Genomic DNA, 19812 nt, shown 5'->3' on the forward strand with positions numbered 1-19812 from the left:
GGTCCTACTGTACAGCACAGGGAACAATGTCCATATCCTGTGACAAACCCTAATGGAAAATAATGTTTTGCAAAAAGACTGTATATATGTATAACTGAATCACTTTGCTGTACAGCAAAAATTAACACAGCCTTGTAGATCTATACTCATTCCCAAGCTATACTGCAATAAAAAAATAAATATAAAGAAAGAATACATGGGCCCCCAGTGCAGCAACCAAGGTGTGGACTCAAGACTCCACTCTCCTCCTCTGTCCTTTCTTAAGAGTTTGGAGAGGCGGGTAGAGGAAGCTGGAGAGGCAGGTAGGCTGCCCTCTCCCTGTTCATGGTGCTTGGGCCAGGACATACCTAATGTGAAGGGGAACTTGGCCCCTGCCCTCTTCTCCAGTCACCTCAAGGAGCCATCTTTCTACCTTCCTTGGACTTCCCTGGTGACTCGGAGGGTAAAGAATCTGCCTGCAATGCAGGAGACCCAGGTTCGATCCCTGGATCAGGAAGATCCCCTGGAGAAGGGAATGGCCTCCCACTCCAGTATTCTTGCCTGGAGAGTCCCCATGGACAGAGGGGCCTGGCCGGCTACAGTCCAGGGGTCCCAAAGAGTTAGACATGACTGAGCAACTAACACTTTCACTTTTCTTTCTGGAGCAGCTCAGGGGTTCATCTTCAAAATCCATTCAGTTCTCCCATCACACTCGGTCCTCACAAGCATCCCATGACCTCAGTCGAGGAGATGTTTTTGTCCCCATTTTGCAGATGGAAAAATTGAGTCTTAGAGCTCAGGAGTGGGGGTGTAGTGTCTAAACTCTGGTCTGGCTGGGTCCCAGCTTCCATATGCTTGATCTGGTGGCCCCTACCAGAGGCAATGTGCAAAACCCACGCCTGTGTCATTCATTCACACACACATACATTCATTCCAGAACCGAGCGCTTAATGCCGAGCATTTAAAAAGACAGGGAGGAGGGGATGAGGCACCCTGACTCCTGTGGGGGGAGGTGGGGGAGGAGACTGGGGAGGATGGCGCAGGCAGGAGACCAGGATGAGCACTCCCACCCTCGGGCACCGCACACGGCCCCTGGGTCAGCTCAGGAGATCTGAGTTGCCCGTTTGGAAAATAAGGAGGAACCCCCTGTAGAGACGCTGGGAGTCTGGTGTGCCCAGGATGCTGGCAGCAGGCCGTGTGCCCTTCAGCCCTGCCTGCCTGGAGCCTGCGTGTCCACCTGGCTCTGACCGCCTCCCACGCGCTCACCCTGCCCGCCGGCAGCAGCTTCATTCCAGAGCACTGGCCAGTGTCTTCAACCTGCCCTGGGCGGCCTTCTGGCTTTTCTGCCCACCCCCTTTGCAAGGAGAAGGAACCCCTTCTCTGCCAGCTCTCCGTGACAGTGCGTTTCTCTGCCCCTCTTGGGATATCCAGGGGAATGAGCGCCTGCCGTCGGCACCGGGATGGAGGGCTGGGAGATGGGACGGCCTCTGGGTGCCTGTCCCAAGAGTTAGAGGGAGGGTCCACCCAGACCCGGAGCTTTTTAACTCAGCGAGTCCTCCCAGCTGCTGGTGAGGGCAGCTTCTGTTATCCACCCATTTTACAGAGCTGGAAACCGAAGCACAGAGCAGGTAGAGTGTCCCCCAGGGCTCATAGCTGGAGAGGGACCAAGCCTGGATGTACCTGAGGGCTCTCGTTGCCCCAAACCCCCCTCCACCCTGACCTTACCCTTCGCTGTGGTTCTGGGAGCAGGGGGCTTGGCACCGTGGCTCAGCTGGGCGGCTGCACTGACACTCACAGTGTCCAGTGGAGCAGCCCATGAGGGGTCAGCAAGGGCAGCAAGGGCTGACCGCTTCACTCGCCAGAGCCCCACCTTCCTCCAGATCCAGTAACTCTGATTATAGTGGCCCTCGAGCAGGGACTGCATGAGAGGGTGGAGCTGTACTGGGAAGTCCCTGGTGCTTTTGGGTGGGGGTCCCTGGGTGCAGCCAGGACTCCAGGCTGGACTCAGCCCGTCTGCACTGTCGCTTCAGGTGCCCCTCACCAGGCCTCAGTTTCCCCGACAGGTGGAGGTGAACAACTTTTTCCCGCCTGTCCACCATGACCCACCAAAGATGCTGGGGTGATCCATGGTCTCTGTCCTCGGCTGGGGGAGGGGAAATGGACCTCCTTCCGCCCCCCAGCCCTCCAGCCCTCCTGGCACGGGCCGTGGACCCGGCTTCTTAGCCCCAGCCCAGCTCCCAGGACTCTGAATGGTGCAAAATAAGGCCTCTTCCTGGAGTGATTTTATTTTCTCTTATTCCCGAGACCAGCTTGCTGGGGAACCTAAGACCCTCAACAACCATCTGACTCCCGCGGGAGTTTGAGAGCCGGGTGTGATTTCCACGGAAGCCATGCACTATGGTGCCCGTGGGGGTGCCTGGACTTTGAGCCCTGCCCCCAGGCTCCATCTCCTTGGCCCCCTGGACAGGCAGAGGGGGAAACTGAGGCAGGACTGCGTGTGCAGCTCCCCCCAGCCCTGATGCCACCTCTACCACCTCTGCCCTCGCTCTGGCCCCTGAGACCACCCGCTGAACCCAAATTCTCGACTCAGGGTCTGGGAGTCGATCTGGGAGAACCCCATCTAACACAGCAGGTGCCTGGCCCCTGACTGCATGGCTCATTAGTGGCAGAGCCAGGCTGGGTGAGGGCTGTAATGGGCCGGCGGTGAGGGCTGTAACAGGCTGGCGGTCACCTCGACACGCCGTCACCAGGTTCACTGGCCATCAGAGTCACGACAAGCAGATGCGGTCTGCTCCACTCCGCCCGGGACCCTATGTGAGAGGAGCACCCCCGAGAGGTTGGCCCTGCAGACTCCACACCCTGTTCGAGCCACTGGTCCTCCCCAGGCAGCCCACACCCCTTCTCCACAGAGCCGGGATGCCCTTGCGTGAGAGCATCCAAGGTTGGCATCTGCACATGCTGTGAGCAGGGACGGCTCCTCCTGAATGCCAGGCCCTGGAAGGCAGGGACTTCTGCAGTGTGCTCAGGCGTCTGGGCCCCTGCCATCAGAGGGCGGCAGTGAGAGGGTGGGCGGGGTGGCCGGTGGCTGGGCCAGGCGCTCCCCTCCGCAGGCCCATCCTGAGCCCCTGATGGCAGCGGTTGTCTCCTCCCCACAGCTGCTGAACTCCTTGTCCGTGGACCCGGACGCCGAGTGCAAGTACGGCCTGTACTTCCGCGACGGCAAGCGCAAGGTGGACTATGTCCTGGTGTACCATCACAAGAGGGCCTCGGGCGGCAGGACGCTGGCCAGGAGGGCCCAGCACGGCGACGCGGGCCCGGCCGCCCGCAGCGCCCGGCAGGACCAGCCCCTGCCCGGGAAGGCGGGCCCCCTGGGCGCGGGCGAGCCCGAGCCGCCGCTGGACTACCACGAAGATGACAAGCGCTTCCGCCGGGAGGAGTACGAGGGCAACCTGGTGGAGGCCGGCCTGGAGCTGGAGCGGGACGAGGACGTAAGTGTCCCCGCTCCTGGACGGGCGGGGGCGGGCGGGACGGCGGCCGCCTTCAGCTGCTCGCAGCAGAGGGCAGTGCTGACACCCTCCTGGTTGAGCGGAGAGAGCCCAGACCCGCACACGCCCCCACCGCTGCCGCAGAGGAGGGGCTGGGCTTCTCCGCCCTGACCGGTGGGGTCATTTCCTGCTCGGGTCAGGTCCTCCCCTGGGACGCTGGGCAGAGGACGAAGCTCCCCCGGGAGCCTCCCTGGAGCTCGACTTCGGCTTCTCAGGGCCTCGGTTTCTCAACTTGTCAAGTGAGGAGGTTGGCCAGGCTGATCCCCCGGGGGCCCTGGTGCGCTGAACTCAGTGACCATCACACTGGTTTCCGGAGCTCCCCTCCTTGGCAAAGCCAGAGAGTCTTTCTCAGGGGATGTTTCCCGGGCAAAGCAGAAGGTCAGCTCACCTGGCCTGCAGAAAGCGCGCAGTGTGCAGCGACGGCCTTGGTGAGCCTGGGGACCATCCGTCGGCCCCTCAGCTTCTCGGCGGACTTGCTGGCGCTCCGCGCGGTCTGCTTACCTCTCTGTGCGTGAGTGGGTGGGGGCCCTCCTTCCGTGAACACTGGGGGGTCAGGCCCCAGCCCGAGGAACTGTCACTGTGCAAGTTAACCAAGAAGCAGACCAAGTCTCTACAGCATGTTCAGAGCAGAGAACGTAGTCAGCAGGCTGACTTAGGGAGCCGTGAGTCCATGGAGAATGTTCCAAATAGAAGGTGGTGTTAGTTTGCTATTTTATTGTGACCGTAACCTACCAGGCTCTTCTGTCCGTGGGATTTTCCAGGCAAGAATACTGGAGTGGGTTGCCATTTCCTTCTCCAGGGGATCTTCCCGACCCAGTGATCGAACCTCCCGCATTCTGGGCAGACGCTTTACTGTCTGAGCCACCAGGGAAGCCCCTCTTTCACTTTCACTTTCACTACCCAATCCTTAAACGGTGAACGCTTTGGGTCTGGTGACGAGAAGGTTTTCGCGGTACTCAGACTAGAAAGCTACTGACCGGGGAGCAGGTATGAACACTCTCATCTTTGATGCTACTTTCGAATGAAAGCAACCAAGCATGCTTAACGGCCCTCGTTCCACCTTGACCCCGAGGTCGGGGCCTCTTGTGCTCAGCAGGGACCACCCCTCTGGTGGGGCTTTGGTTACCTGGAAGGTCTCGGTGAGTTCAGCTGTAGGGTTGGTGCCTACTGGAGCCGTGAGGATGTGAGGGACCTAAAACATTCTGATGGTCAGGATGCAAAGGATGGATTCTGACCGGGTGGCCGAGAGCCTGTCTCTCTGATTCTGAAGGCAGCAGCCGCAGACAGGCATACGCTGGTCCTTCGGCGTTTTCTGTCGCACTTTGGCTTAGACCTGAGCTGGGGCCGCTCAGGAGAGGGGACAGTCATTCACTCTGGCTTTTCCCAGTCCCACCCAGCCAGCCCCGGGACCTTTTGCTGGAACAATGCGGCTACTATAGAGGCTTGATTTCAGCGTGTCCTTTATAACTGGAGGAACCAGTGGCCTCCGTCAGAGGCAGGAGAGGCCAGAGGGAGGCTGGTGGTGGAGCCTGTCCCTGGAACTGTGATCCTGGGCGCGGTGTGATGGGTGCCTTGTCTGGGGATTCATTGTCTGTCTCTGCCACTCTTTCCTGACTACCACTTTAAAATCTCAAGTTTGAAAGGACCACCTACCCCAGGGTCCAATAATTCACACCCTCCTTGCCAGATACCAGATCTTCTGCCTGTCCTTCTCAAGGCATAGAGCTTCAGACTATTGTACCGTTGCACTCATTTCACATACTAGCAAGGTAAGCTCAAAATCCTTCAAGCTGGGCTTCAGTGGTATATGAACTGAGAACTTCCAGATGTACAAGCTGGATTTAGAAAAGGCAGAGGAACCAGAAATCAAATGGCAACATCTCTTGGATCATAGAGAAAGCAAGGAAATCCTAGAAAAACATCTACTTCTGCTTCATTGACCAGCTAAAGCCTTTGACTGTGTGGATCACAACAAACTGTGGAAAATTCTTAAAGAGATAGGAACACTTTACCTGTCTCCTGAGAAATATGCATGCAGGTCAAGAAGCAACAGTCAGAACTGGATATGAAACAACAGACTGGTTCAAAATGAAAAAAGGAGTTCGTCAAGGCTGCATATTGTCACCCTGCTTATTTAACTTATATGCAGAGTATGTCATGCCAAATGCCAGGCTAGATGAATCCCAAGCTGAAATCAAGATTTCCAGGAGAAATACCAATAACCTCAGATAGGCAGATGATACCTCTCTAATGGCAAAAAGTGAAGAGGAACTAATGAGCCTCTTGATGAGGGTGAAAGAGGATAGTGAGAAAGCTAGCTTAAAACTCAGCAATCAGAAAACTAAGATCATAGCATCTCGTCCCATCATTTCATGGCAAATAAATGGTAGATGGGGAAAAAGTGGAAACAGTGACAGATTTTATTTCCAGAATCGCTGTGGATGGTGACTGCAGCCGTGAAATTAAAAGACGCTTGCTCCTTGGAAGGAAAGCTATGACAAACCCAGACAGCGCATTAAAAAGCAGAGACGTCACTTTGCCAACAAAGGTCTGTACAGTCAAAGCTATGGTTTTTCCAGTAATCATGAACAGATGTGAGAGATGAACCACAAAGAAGGCTGAGCACCAAAGAATTGATGCTTTCAGATTGTGGTACTGGAGAAGACTCTTAAGAGTCCCTTGGACAGTAAGGAGATCAAACCAGTCATTCCTAAAGGCAGTCAACCCCGAATACTCATTGGAAGGACTGATGCTGAAGCTGAAGCTCCAGGACTTTGGTCTCCTGATGCGAAGAGCCAACTTATTGGAAAAGACCCTGATGCTGGGAAAGACTGAGGACAGGAGGAGAAGGGGACGACAGAGGATGAGATGGTTGGATGGCATCACCAACTCAATGGACATGAGTTTGAGCAAGATCCAGGAGATGGTGATGGACAGGGAAGCCTGGCGTGCTGCAGTCCACGGGGTCACAAAGAATCAGACAAAATTTGATGGCTGAACAGCAACGACAACAAAGCTTCACCATTTGTCAGAGATACAAGAGTATTTACACGACTGTGCGTGTGTTCAGTTGCTCGCTCATGTCCAGCTCTTTGCCGCCCTGTTGACTGTAGCCCCCAGGTTCCTCTATCCGTGGAATTTTTCAGGCAAGGATACTGAAATGGGTTGCCATTTCCTCCTCCAGGTGGTCTTGCCGACCCAGGGATTGAACTCAGGTCTCCTTCATCTCTTACGTTGGCTGGCAGGTCCTTCTCTGCTGAGCCACCTGGGAAACAAGCCATTATATCACTGGTTTATCCTAAAGTGCTTAACTTAGAGCCTGGCACTCGGGCAATTCTCACTGGTGATGTGAGTAGTCAGCCATATATCACTACTGCTCATGTGAAAATGGAATGGCCGTGCTCACAAAGAAGAAAGAAGAGCCTTTCCAAGTCCAATCGAATCCTTTGCCACACGTATCTTTTTAAAACCTTGTTGACTTTGAAATAAACAGCAAACGTACAGACATTGGTTATGGCCACCAGAAAAGAGCGAGTTGTACCAATAAGTGGCAAGGATTCTTCCCCCAGTTCCAACATGCGTGCGTTGTTTCCCCAGCACCACCCAGCACTTCTCTGACACCAGCTGGGGGTCCTGCAACGTAATTCATTGTGGACACTGCCTATCTGGGGGTAGTGCCAGACCCCACAGGTTAAAGGCTCAGCCCTACAAGACCCTCCCCCGACTCCAGCCATCATTTGCCAGCACAGATGGTCACCTGTGCTCTGACCCATTGGCTACCCTTCAGAGGTTCTAACGACTTTGGGTTCTATTTTTTGTAGAGTGGCTCACAGAACTCAGAGAAACATGTTGCCTACTAGATCACAGCTTTATTGTAAAAGGTAATAAACTCAGGAACAGCAGATGGAAGGGGGTGCACAGGACAGTGTGTGGGGGGGAGAGGCATGGAACTTCACACTCTCCGAGCCCCGCTTTCCCCAAATCTGCGTGTGTTCACCAAACCAGAAGCTGTGCAGACCCCATTTTGGGGGGTTTTATGGAGGATTCATCACGCAAGTACAATTGATCAAATCACTGGCTGTTGGTGATTGCTTCAACCGGAAGCCCTTCTCGCTTTCCCAGACATGGCGGCAGAGAGGGACTGGAGGTTCCAGTCCTCTAACCACGTGGTCGGTTCCCCTGGCAAGCAGTCCCCCCACCCCGCCTTTGGAAAGTCACCTCATTCGCCTAACAAGAGACACCTTGACTGGTCTCCCCACTTAGGAAATTCCCAGAGTTTTAGGAGCTCTGTGCCAGGACCAGGGGACAAAGACCAAAAATGTATTTCTTATTATTAATACAAATCACAAGGTCGTGGTGACTCCAAGTCTCAGTGATAATTTGGTTCTATAGCCTTAAAAGGGTTTCAGCAGTTGATTGGACCTTTTAAAAAAAAAAAAACAACAACTCTGGGCCACACCTCGCGGCATGCGGGATCTTAGTTCCCCAACCAGGGATTGAACCCACACTCCCTGCATTGGAAGGCAGAGTGTTAGCCCCTGGACCCCCGGGGAAGTCCCTGATTGGGCCCTTTTTGATGAAAATGTTCCCGTGGTATAAACTCAACCGTTCAAGATTTCAAAGCAGCTGGAACTGAGCGTGAACCATCTTCCTGTGGCGTCTTCAGATCATAACCGACTTTTCCACGGCCCCTGCAACCCCGAGTTTCCCCCTGAGATGAGTCAGGCCCCAGGCAGCCTGTTGCCTTCACCTGCTGAGACCAGAGTCTATTCAGGGGCCGCTGGGAGGAGGCGGCGTGCGGGGTGTGCGCGGGTCCTCGCCAGCGCGATTAGCGGAGAGACGCCCGGGATGACTCATTCCCGGGTGTGCTCTGATTACAAGAAGTGAGAGGGTTTGGGGAACGAGATAGCCTCGGAGAGAGCCCGGCCACGCATCCTTGCCCACTGTGAAACAAAACTGGGGCTTATGCGCGCTTCCCGGGGGAGAAAGAAATCCATGGACTCCATCAGATACTCCAACAATGACCCCCAAACGATGAAGAGTCTTAAAGTGGGATTTCTCAGCCTTGGCATTGCTGGCATTTGATATCCTGAAGCATTCCTAAATACAACCGAAATGTCAACAATGTCCCCCAGGCCCCAACATGGAGGGCCAGCTGGACAGGCTGGACCAGCGGCAGGGATGAATGAAATGAAAGCCACTCAGTCGTGTCCGACTCTTTGCAGCCCCATGGACTATACAGTCCATGGAGTTCTCCAGGCCAGAATAGTGGAGAGAGTAGCCTCTCCCTTCTCCAGGGGATCTTCCCAATGCAGGGATCAAACCCGGTCTCCTGCATTGCAGGCGGATTCTTTACCAGCTGAGCCACAGGGGAAGCCCAAGGGAAGCCCAGGAGCAGGGATGGGGGGATGCAGAAGGACAGTGATGCAAGAGGAGTAGGGGCAGATGAGCAAGAACCCCCCACCCCGAGGTGTCTGCTGGCCCGGTCGTCTGCAGTTGTGACCGGGCAGGGTGTGCAGGTCACAGGGGGGCAGAGGTGTGTGACCCCCTTTGCTCCCCCAGGGTTGGTGGGTGTGTGAGGCTGAGCCACTCTGGGGCAACATGGCTTCGAGCCCCATACAGATGGGGCCCCTTTGTGCGGCCTGAGCCTTTCTCCCGAGTCAGGAGGTTTATTGTTGAGAAGACATCCCGTCATGATGGGGGAAGACTGGCCTGGCTGAGGGCACAGTGAGGGGCTGGATCTTAGAGACACAGAACATTGAGTGTCCCTGGTGGGGCTTCTGATACCCACGACCACAGACTGCGGGGAGCTTCAAACAATACTAATTGATTCTCTCCCAGTTCTGGGGGCCAGAAGTCTAAAGGCAAGGTGTCAGCAGGACCAGGCCCCCCCGCCCGCCAGGCTCTGGGGGAGCGTCGCTCCCAGCTCTTCCAGTTTCTGGGGCTCCAGGTGTTCCTGGGTTTGTGGTCATGTCTCCCCAGCCTCAGCCTCCTCACACGGCCTCCTCCTCTCTGTGTTTCTCCTCTTCTTATAAAGACACCCATCATTCTGCATAAGGCCCACCTAATCCACTGTAACCTTATCTAACTTGATTTCATCTGCAAAAACCCCATTTCCAAATAAAGCCCCCCTCGCAAATATGGGGAGTTGGGATGTGGGTGTCTCTTTTGGCGGGCACCATTCACCCTGCCTCAAAGCTGAGCCTTTGCACATGAGCGGTTATCCCAGGAGTGGGGGAAGCTCATGCAGGACCCCTCGAGCCGCAGCCATGGGTGGGGAGGCACAGCTCATGGTTGGAGGGCTGAGCAGGGCAGGTGGTCTGGCGGGGACCAAGCCTTGGCTTGGATGCCTCGGTGCAGAGTCCCGGGGTGTGCACGGAACCCCCTGAGGTCGTCAGGATGCAGGCTCTGACTCAGCAGGTCTAGGTGGGCCCCACACTGCACTTCTCATCCTGGTCCATGCTTGGAGGCGTGAGGAGTGTGCAGACCTGTTTCCCCAGGAGCCGTCAGAAACTTCCCCAAGGAAGGACCCCCCCCCTCCACTGTCCACGCAAGTCCCCGGTCCCCTGTCCAGTGCCCCGGGGGTACCCCAGACAGAGACCCGCACGCACACACTGGGTGCCCCGGGCCAGGAACCCAGTGGAGGGGGGAGTGGTGGGTCTAGAAGGAACACGCTCATAACTTCGTGTATAAGACGAATGGAGGCTGAGCCTGGCCGACTGGCTGTGATCACAGGTGACCCACTTGCCACCCACCCTCCCCCAGGCACCGTGGGCCCAGAGGAACTCAGCTTAAAAATTATTTCCCCAGCCACCCACAAGAGGGGCTCTGGTTGTCAAATCAGGATCTGATGCCTTGATCCAGAAGATGGCCCCTGAAGTCAATTTCACACATGAGGGTACAGGAGGGGCGTCATTTCAGAGACCCCTGGGGCAGCAGACAGGATGGAAATGGTGGGGAAAGGTCCCGGAGGCAGGCGACCCAGGCCTTCCTTCTGCAGGAGCGTCTCTTCCGCCCACCCCCACTCCTCTGTCCCTCCGGTGGCGTTGGGGTCAGCAGCCAGGGTTCCCAGGAAACGGACAAGAGCAGCTTGTGGGCCAGCATGTTTCCTTGTAACTGAAACCCATCAGCATTTTTCAAGTCCAACCTCAAAGCCAGGGCATTATTTATGTCCAGTGGTCACTGCCGAGAAGGCCACACAGTAAAATCCCGACTGAGTACTGGGGGTGACCGAGGCCCGCACTGCCCTGATGTTGAACTTGACTCCGGCTTTGGCAGAATTGTTAAGGCCGCAGACACGTGACCCCTACGGGGTCGGTTTGCTTTCAAGCTGCCGTTCAGGGCTCGCCGCCGCACCCCCGGGCTGGCGGGCTGGCGTTTCTCCTCGTCCCTCTCCGGAGCTGGTGTGGGCCGCGGCGGCATCTGTTTCCCGTCTTTGTGGATGTTGTTTTTTGAAGAGCAAGCAAGGAGCTGCCTGCAGGAGGATGGGAGCCATCTCCACACCAGACTCCAGGATGCACGGTCAGGCCACGGTGAGGGTACCTGAGCTCCCAGGGAGGCTCAGACCCCGCCCAGACCCTCTGAGCCCATGCGTGCAGGTCCAGACCCAGCCCAGCCACTTCCTGGGGGCTGAGCAGCCTCAGGCAAGTGGCTTCCCCACTGGGGACCTCAGTTTTTCCATCTGTAGAATGGAGGTGATGGCACATCCGTCCTCCCGGGGAGGTGGGCAGAGTTGCCGTGGACACGGGACAGGGGAGAAGGGCGTGTTTCTTGCAGTTTCCAGCTGAGGCCTTGTGGGCATGAACTTGTGTCCAAGACAGTTGGCTAAACGCGGTGATGAGCGTGGAGTGGGGCTGGGGGTCTCTCCTCATGGCCTGGACATTGGGGTGGGGGTTCTCCACTTTGAAGCACCTGAAGTCTAATTTCAACAACTCCGTATGTAAGGACAGTGGAGCAACAGATGTTCTCGGGGACTTGTCAGCCTGGACGCAAAGCTTCATCCCCACCCCACCCTGTGTGGGCACACCCTGACCCGCCTTGTGGTCGCAGGGGTCAGATCCCTTTACAGAGGGAACGAACTGAGGCTCTGAGAAGTGGGGCAAGGAGATCGAGGCCGCTGGGCCCGACAGGGGCAGAGCCAGCACTTTAACCTGGGTGCTGTGTCCTCATGTCAACTCTTCGCCCTGAACCACAAGAACGGGACTATAGAGAGGGCTGAGCACCAAAGAACTGATGCTTTTGAACTGTGGTGCTGGAGAAGACTCTTGAGAGTCCCTTGGACTGCAAGGACATCAAACCAGTCAATCCTCTAGGAAATCAACCCTGAATATTCATTGGAAGGACTGATGCTGAAGCTGAAACTCCAATACTTTGGCCACTGACGCTAAGAACTGACTCATTGGAAAAGAACCTGATGCTGGGAAAGATTGAAGGCAGGAGGAGAAGGGGACAGCAGAGAATGAGATGGTTGGATGGCATCACTGACTTGAGCAAACTCTGGGAAATGGTGAAGGACAGGGAAGCCTGGTGTGCTGCAGTCCATGGGGTCTCAGTCAGACGTGACTTAGTGACTGAACAACAAAATGTGGTCTTCAGCCCCATCTCACTCCTACCTCTAGGCTAAGTGCCTATACCATGAGCCTCTCCTACAGTGAGGTGTCAGGGGCCATTGTCTAGTCCTGAAACTGCTCATATCTCTATTCATAATTCCACCATTACACATTCATTTCTTTGGCTGTAAAGTTTTTATGTCTCTTGAGTCTTAAGTGCTGAGGCTTTTATATGCCCTACCTGGCTTCCTTTAGGCCTCTCTTGGTTTTGTGGAAGCGTACTTGTTATAAAGTGAATTCTGGATGTTTTAAGAGTCTTGTCTTTAAAGTTCCCCAAGGACAGCTCTGCCCGGGCTCCAGGTCGTCAGGCAGAAGTCTGTGCCCCTCTGGCTGTGGTTCTGATGTTCTCCCACGTCTCTAGGCCTGCTGTGTGCCAGAGTCAGCTCTTTCTGGCTCATCGGGAATTCTGCCAGCTGGGTTTTAACCCTTTGGTGCATGAATCAGGCCACGGCGGGAGTGTTTACACTGTGGTAACTGGCAAATGATGCAGCTATAGATCAGGGTCGGCTTTTCTTCCTGGAGAGCAGGGGGGTGGGCAGGGGGCTGCCTACGTTATCAGCACGCCCCTGCTCTGTGCCCACGCGTCTCCCTTTCCTGAAGAGGTCAAGGGTCTTCAAACCTGTCTGTTGTATTTTCACTTCTCGTTATGACACTTTTTTTTATTTCTGCAAGTTCTGTTTGGTTCTTTTCCAAGTTGGCTGTGTCATTTTCTTTAATAGTTTCCTGTCCTTTGCAGGACCTTTCTATCTTGAGGTTTATTTCTCTAAACGAGGTGAGCTTAGCTGATTTATTGGATTTATTATCCATCTAATCCTCTCAGAATCCCAAAGCTGAGGGGGTCACTTTTGCTGGTTCTCCTCCAGCTGTCTTGCATCCTGGTGGGCCTGGCACTTTTCCCCACTGGCCACCACCCTTATGTAACCCATGGGGCAGTTCCCAAGCCCAGGAAGAAGGTGCCCTTATCCAGAAAGCCTTGGCACTTGCGTTCTCCACTCATCTGAGGACGTTATGGATAGGACCACCCTGAACCAAGGTCATGGGCTGACATGGCTGGACCCACTGGGGTCCTCACCTGCTCCTTCTCCTGCTCGACACCAACACCATCTTCCTTGCAATTCCTGGGGCTGGAGGAGGGAGGCCCTTTCTGGGTCAACTGAAAGTGTCGTCTCCTGGGAGTCCAGCTCCATGGGGAGGGAGGAGTCTTCTGTTAGACTCCCCATCTTGGGCAGTTACTCTCTGGGTCTTCTTTTTTTTTTTTAATTGTTTTCCATGAGAGTGTGAATCTGAGTAACATACCCACCCATCATCAGAGCAGGACTGTGAATGAATACGTGTCTTTTATTCCTTCAACAAGCCAGGCCTCGGGAGCCAGACCCTATGATGAGGGCTGAGGGGTAAATCCGCCGCAGCCAGGCCTGCAGCCCCAGCTGCCTCAGAGACCGCGTTCTGGGTCCTGGCTCACTGGAGACAGGCGAGGGTACCATGTCCAGGATGTGTAGAAGGCATGCTTGTGCCAGCACACCATGTGACCGAGCCCGAGTGACCACAACAGCTCCTCCTGAGCAGTGCAGACGTGGTCAGCAGGAACCACAGTGCAGAAATGCCTCCCTGCAGACCCTTGCCCAGGGACTGAGCACTCTCCTGTCGCCTCCGGGAGCCGTCCAGGTGGAGGGCGGGCGTGAGCAAGTCAGGGTCAGCCCCCAGTGGCGGGCAAGCCTGCCCCCTCGTCCATAAGTATTAAAGTGAAGCCAGGGATGCTGCCAGAGGTCGGGGAAGGACCACAGGAGCATCCTCGGCCAGCACACAGTAGGAGCTCAGCAGGGACTGTCCCCCCAGCCCACTTGGATCACTCAGCAAATATCATCAAGCCAGGCTCCCGTGAGATGACACGTTCAGATGACCCAGAAAGGGCCCCTGTCTTCCCACTCTGGGAACTAGAAGGAGGGTGGTCCTGGCACCAATCAGGAGAAGGAGAGGATGAGGCCATGCCAGATGCTCTCTCTCCTGGGGGCACGTCGGTCAGCTAAGCAGACAGACCCAGCCTGGAACCAGCCTTCCAGCTCATACCCACATGGGACCCCAGTGCCAACAGGAAGAGCAGGCAGGCACCAGGGCTGCCAAGAATGCACCCAGTCATTAGGGACTGACCAGGCATCACGTGCCTTGAACACATTCAAGGAGAACATGACCCCTCCTGCAGAGCAGCCCTGGCATCAGAGGCCCTCCGGGGGTGGTGTTATCCTTGGAGCTGAGTAAGCCAAGGGCACAGAGAGGGGCAAGTTGACCAGGCCCAGTGGTGGTCAGACGTCCGGCCCAGGCCTCCCACCGGGGCTCCTGGGCTTCCTGGCCCGGCGGTGTCCGGGAGCCGTCCTGTGTGTCCCTGCCGTGCACACACGCTCCCCACAGCTCCTGCTGGACCGTGAGCCGGGGAGGGGTGCACACACAGGAAGCCGTGGAGGCGCCCCCACCACCCTCAGGCCTGAGCATTTGGCACCCCCTAATTCCCTGATGGCAGTGATGGGGCCCTCTGGGGTGGGCGGTAGCTATGGGGTCAGGGTGGGCTGGGGAGGTGTGCTGCCCGGGAGCCCTCTGGGGGCATCTAGGGACCCCACGCTTGGCCTTGCTGAGGCCAACCTTCCAACAACCTCAGAGCCTGTCCTTCAGCGGAGATGGGTGACTGTGACATCCACATGCAGGCTCAGGCAGCCGTGGGGATGAAGAGGGGCCCTTGGCATCCTCGGCTACCAGGAATCCCCGACCACCAGGAATCCCCCGCTTGTTCTGATTCCCTGCTTCCTTCTAAAAGGGAAGTGCCAGGAGAGACTGTGGTGAGGTCTCCGTTTCTGAGAGTTAAGCCGGGAATGGAGGTTTAACCCTGTTCAGTCTGTACTGGGCGAACCTCCCCTCCCCCACCTGGACGGCACAGTCCCGGTCACTTTTCTGGGCCTTCTTGGCTCTTTAGCAACTTTAAGGTGTGGCATTTGTTTTCTTATTGTATTTCTTGTCTTCGTCCAGCATTTGGTGGCAGTCCATTGCAAGGGCCCTGACCCCGTCCCCTCCCCGAGACCCTTGGCCCTGACCATGCTCACGCCAAGGCCGCCGGGGTTCTGTGGCCCCCAGACTCCCCACCCGAGGAGCCAGTCTGGACAGAAGCCACTGCTCTGGGCCATCTGGCTGGGAGAGGGGAGGGTGGCGTCTCACGGTTTCTTCCCGCCGGGAGCAGACTGCTGTCAGTCCGGGCACCAAGGTTTAAAACATCCCATATGTGTCCTTGTCCAATGAGTCCCACGACCCTTTCCCGATCCTGCCAGATGTTTTTCTGGGAGGGACCCTGTCGCTCACGTAAACAGCAGAGCGTGTTTTCCCAGGGATGCTGGCCCGGGCACTGCTTCTTGACCACCGTCTAGAGAAATCTCCACGGACTCGGAGGGATATATTTTGGGTCTTTGCGTGCGGCTGAGCAGAGCGCACAGAAATAAACCTGGGCTGTAACAGGAAAGACGGGGTTGGCCCTATGGGGCCATCCACAGATATGTCACAGCGCCCCCTGTGGTCAGCCCCACGCCTGGGAGCCCCCAGGCTTGAGGAGGCGTTGCTGCCTCTTGGGTCTCAATGCCCCAGGGCTTCCTAGGGTAGGGGAAGTGGCTTACAGCTTCTTGGCAAAGAGAGTCTGTGCAGGGGTGGTCTTAGCGGCCTCAAGGTCGTGGAGAGGTGGCATGGCCCCAGCCACGGGGTTGGGCAGGGGTGCTGAGAGCACCAAGAACTCCCCCCAGCTGTGAAGCAAGTCACATATGGCAAAGATTTGCAGAGGAGCAAAAGGTGGGCTGAGTCACTCGCCAGAGACAACGCAGCAGCAGACCAGGACTCCGACCCAGGTCTCTGAAACCACGGCTCCTCCTGTGCCCATCTGACCTGCCCCTTAAGGGCAGCAGGAAGACCTGGGCTCCTCTGGCCTGAGCCCCCGGGCCTGCCTCCCCTAGTCTGTGCTGGGATGTGTCCATTCCCAAACCCAGGCGCTGTGTCCCTCAGCCCTGGGCCATCGTGTCAGGTCTAGGCTCCCTGCAGGCAAGCCTCACGCCCACCAGCACACCTCCGAGCCCTGCCCATCTGGTCCCTGTGCCCGAGTGTCCTGATCCTAACTGTCTTCTTGAGGCAGCCTCAGGACTGAGCTCCTGGAGCCCTGCTTCTTCGAAGTTCCCTGCACCAAGCCCACTGAGGCTCTTCCCTGTGGCTTCATGACAAGTATGGTGGGCTGTGTGGTGGCCCCAAAAGCTGTCCATCCTCCTGCAGCCTGCAAAGGTGACCTTAGTCCCATGAAAGTTCTCAGCAGATGGAAGTAAGTTACTGACCTCTGCACCAGAACACCCGGGATGCATGTGGACCCTAAATCCAATGACGGGTGTCCTTGGAAGAGAAGAGAGGGTGATCTGAGGCACAGAGCCGCCCAGAGGAGAAGGTTTGTGCAGATGGATGCAGAGGTCGGGGTGAGGTGGCCACAAGCCCAGGGAGGCCTGGGGTCCCCCAGGGGCTGAACCAGGCCAGAGGGACCCTCCCCTGGAGCCTCTGGAGGGAGCTCAGCCCTGCCCACACCCTGATCACAGGTTTCTGACTCCAGAACTGGGGGAGAATGAATTCGTGTTAAAGCTGTCCAGTCTGTGGACAGTGGCTGCAGCCACCCCTGGACACTGAGAGTGAACTTGCCAGCTCCAAGGTGAAAACAGTGGCAGGACCCGCCCCCCACCCCCCCACACACACAACCTTGTCATGAGGTTAAATGAGTTAATACACACAGATGCCTGAATCAGGACTGACACTTGGATCTCAGCGCCCTTCACCTCCTCCTCCTCGTCATCATCACCGTCATTGTTAGCGGCCCTCATCCACTCGTTCGGTGGACACACTGTGCTCCTGCACGGCCCTGATGTGGGCAGCGAGGCTGGCGAGCTGGGAGGCTCCTCACAGGACTCACCCTGCCTGCTGGGACCGCATGGACAAGACCTGTGCAGTGACACAGAGGCCCCGGGAGAGGCTGGATCCTCTGGTCATGGGAGGCGTGGGGGCCTCAGCATCAGAGGTGGAGGGGAGAGCTGGGTTCATCCAGGAGGGTGCAGCCTTTCACTCAAAGTGGGGGAAGAACCCCATGTGGCACCCGGTGTCTGGGAGGCTCCGCTTGCCCTGGCAGGCCGCGGGCACAGCACAGATGACCAGGAGTCTGCATTTCAGGGGCTGAGGCTGGCGCTGAGTAAATGTGTTTGGCCCACTGAGGATTTTTTCTTAAAAACCATCCTAAGTGACTTTGGCTCCATTGCTTTTTGCCAAATACCTACAGTGATACCAAGAACTTTGTACACTCTGAGGGTGGTGACTGGACGTGGAGCCCAGCACAGACCCAAGTCAGTCCTGCCCTGAGTACACGGGCTGGCCACACCATCCCCCTTCCGTGGCCTGGCTTTCTTCTGCCAGGACCCCCAGGATGGTGAAAAGACAAGTGTGGCCTCAAGCTGGGGGGCCCAGCGTGGGCTCTAAGTCCCGGGGGGTCCCCTTGGGAAGTCTTGTGGACCGTGGTCCCCGCTGCCATCGGGCAGCTCTGTCTCGGGGAATGTCGTGTTTCTTTGCTTTTTGTTATGATGCAGCACCCCAGTTATCTCAGGGCAACTGGGGAGTCTGCTGGTGCTACATGCGCCCACCTTAGACGGGGAAACATTATTGCTACATTGATGCTGCTCATTGATACTGGGAATCTGTTAAACAGAAATGGCAAGGGGAACAGAGAAAAACAGAAAAAGAAAATAGAGAGTTGCTGGGTCACTTCAGGTCTCACCTGTGATTAAGAGTGTGTGCAGCCTGCACGTGAACCCGGGTTCCCACACCCACCAGCTACCAGGGGCCAGGCGCTGATTTTAGACCCCCAGACTCACTAAGGAGTCATTGACAGATACAGTTTATGTGTATTTCAAGTCTACTTTGTGATGACTTGATGCCCACAGACGTCGTGGAATGATTGCCCCACATACGCATCGCCTCACACAGTTAACTGTGTGTGTGTGTGTGTGTGTGTGTGTACACGCATGTGTGTGGTGAGGATGCTTTGGTCTCTCAACACCTCTCAAGTACGCAATACCATATTATTAACTATGGTCACCCTGCTGTTCGTTAGGTCCTCAGAACTTGATCTTATAACTGAAAGTTGGTCCTTCTCACCTACATCTCCCCATCCCCCTGACCCAGCACCTGGCAACCACTGCTCTATTCCATGCCTGTGAAATTGGCTTTTATTGATTCTACACATAAGTGATACCATACAATACTCGTCGCTCTGTCTGACTAGTTTCACTGAGCAGACTATCCTCCAGGTTTGTCTATGTTGTCACAAATGGCGGGATTGCCTTCTTTATATGGCTGGATAATCCCCCACTGTATCTATCTACCACACCTTCCTGATCTGCTCACCCACTGAACGACACTTAGACGTCTCTGTATCTTGGCTGTCCTGAGTAAGGCTGCAGAGAATGTGGGAGTGCGCTTGTCTCTCTGAGATCCTGATGTCATTGTCTTGGGCTGGCTACCCAGAAGCGAGATGGCTGGGTCAGATGGTGGCTCTCATTTTAATTTTCTGAGGAACCTAGGCGGTGACTTCATCTCTCCAAACCTCAGTGTCCCCATCCATGAACGGAGCAGTGGTCCTGACTTCCCCATCAAGCTCATTGCGTTACCGAGCCCAGGCTTGTTCTGCTCGCCACAGGACAGGCCAATAAATGATGAGATGAGTTGCTAGAACAAGGAATAACGACTTTAACCAGAAAGCTAGTAAACCGAGAACGCCAGACTAGTGTCTCAAAAAACCATCTTTCCTCAGTCCAAATTCGGGCTCCGTTTATATAGAAGAGGGAGGTAGTGGAGCCACTATGGCACTGACCAATGGCTGAGCAAGATCACTAATGATCACTGGCTTGGGGGCGGGGCTTATCGTGGCACTGACCAATGGCTGAGCAGGACCACTAAAGGTTGCTGGTCAACAGTTGCTCACTAATGGCCGCTCACTTGGGGCGGGGCTTACCATGGCACTGACCAATGGCTGAGCAGGACCACTAACGGTCGCTGGTGGACAGTTGCTCACCAACGGTCACTTGCTTGGGGAAAGGGCCCGTTGTGGTGCCAGCCAGTGGCTGAGAGGGGCCGCGATAGCTCGAGCCTGCCTTGCTGCCACTGCACCCGGGCAGAAAGATGTGACACCAGAAAGCTTCCAGGTCTGAGGAAGTGCCAGCCGCTCCAGCAAGGTCGTCGCCCGGCTCTCGGCAGAGAGAGGGCCACAGGCAGCAGAGAGCGCGGTGGCCACCCTGGGACTGGGATCACTGTCTGAGATGGTGGGCACAGTGGGCTCAGCCTGCCTCTGGCCCCACCAGTCAGCTCATACACCGATGAGATGGCCCTGGAGCGGGGCCCCCGCCCTCCCGCCCGCTCGCACAGTGAGTGGACGGAGGGAGCGGCCGTCCTGGTGGGCTAGGGGCAGAGAAGTACAGGCAGAGCGGCCCCTGCCTCAGTGGCGTGCGGCCCCCGGCGCCAAGGAGGGCCGAGGGAACACCCATCACGCGCCAGGTTCGGGCTGGGCTGGGGTGGCAGGGAGAGGTGGCTGTTTCACTGGAGTGGGTCCTCAAAGTTCTTATCATAGCTTGTGTGGT

The 19812-nt window shown here is 56.3% G+C and overlaps 1 protein-coding gene across 10 annotated transcripts in view; it reads left to right on the plus strand.

The window, feature by feature from the left end:
• The window catches only part of ANO1 (anoctamin 1), a 189774-nt gene that overhangs the window by 96686 nt on the left and 73276 nt on the right, over nucleotides 1-19812 (plus strand). For 9 of the 10 annotated variants that reach the window (XM_059882961.1, XM_059882964.1, XM_059882962.1 and 6 more), the window contains one exon: nucleotides 3135-3467. In XM_059882961.1, coding sequence (XP_059738944.1) covers nucleotides 3135-3467 — 333 coding nt within the window. Of the gene's footprint in view, nucleotides 1-3134; nucleotides 3468-10515; nucleotides 19600-19812 lie in introns of those variants that run through there. The other variant, XM_024987205.2, reaches the window with a different exon arrangement.

Source organism: Bos taurus, chromosome 29 (assembly GCF_002263795.3).
Source record: "Bos taurus isolate L1 Dominette 01449 registration number 42190680 breed Hereford chromosome 29, ARS-UCD2.0, whole genome shotgun sequence".
Classification (NCBI taxonomy): domain Eukaryota; kingdom Metazoa; phylum Chordata; class Mammalia; order Artiodactyla; family Bovidae; genus Bos; species Bos taurus.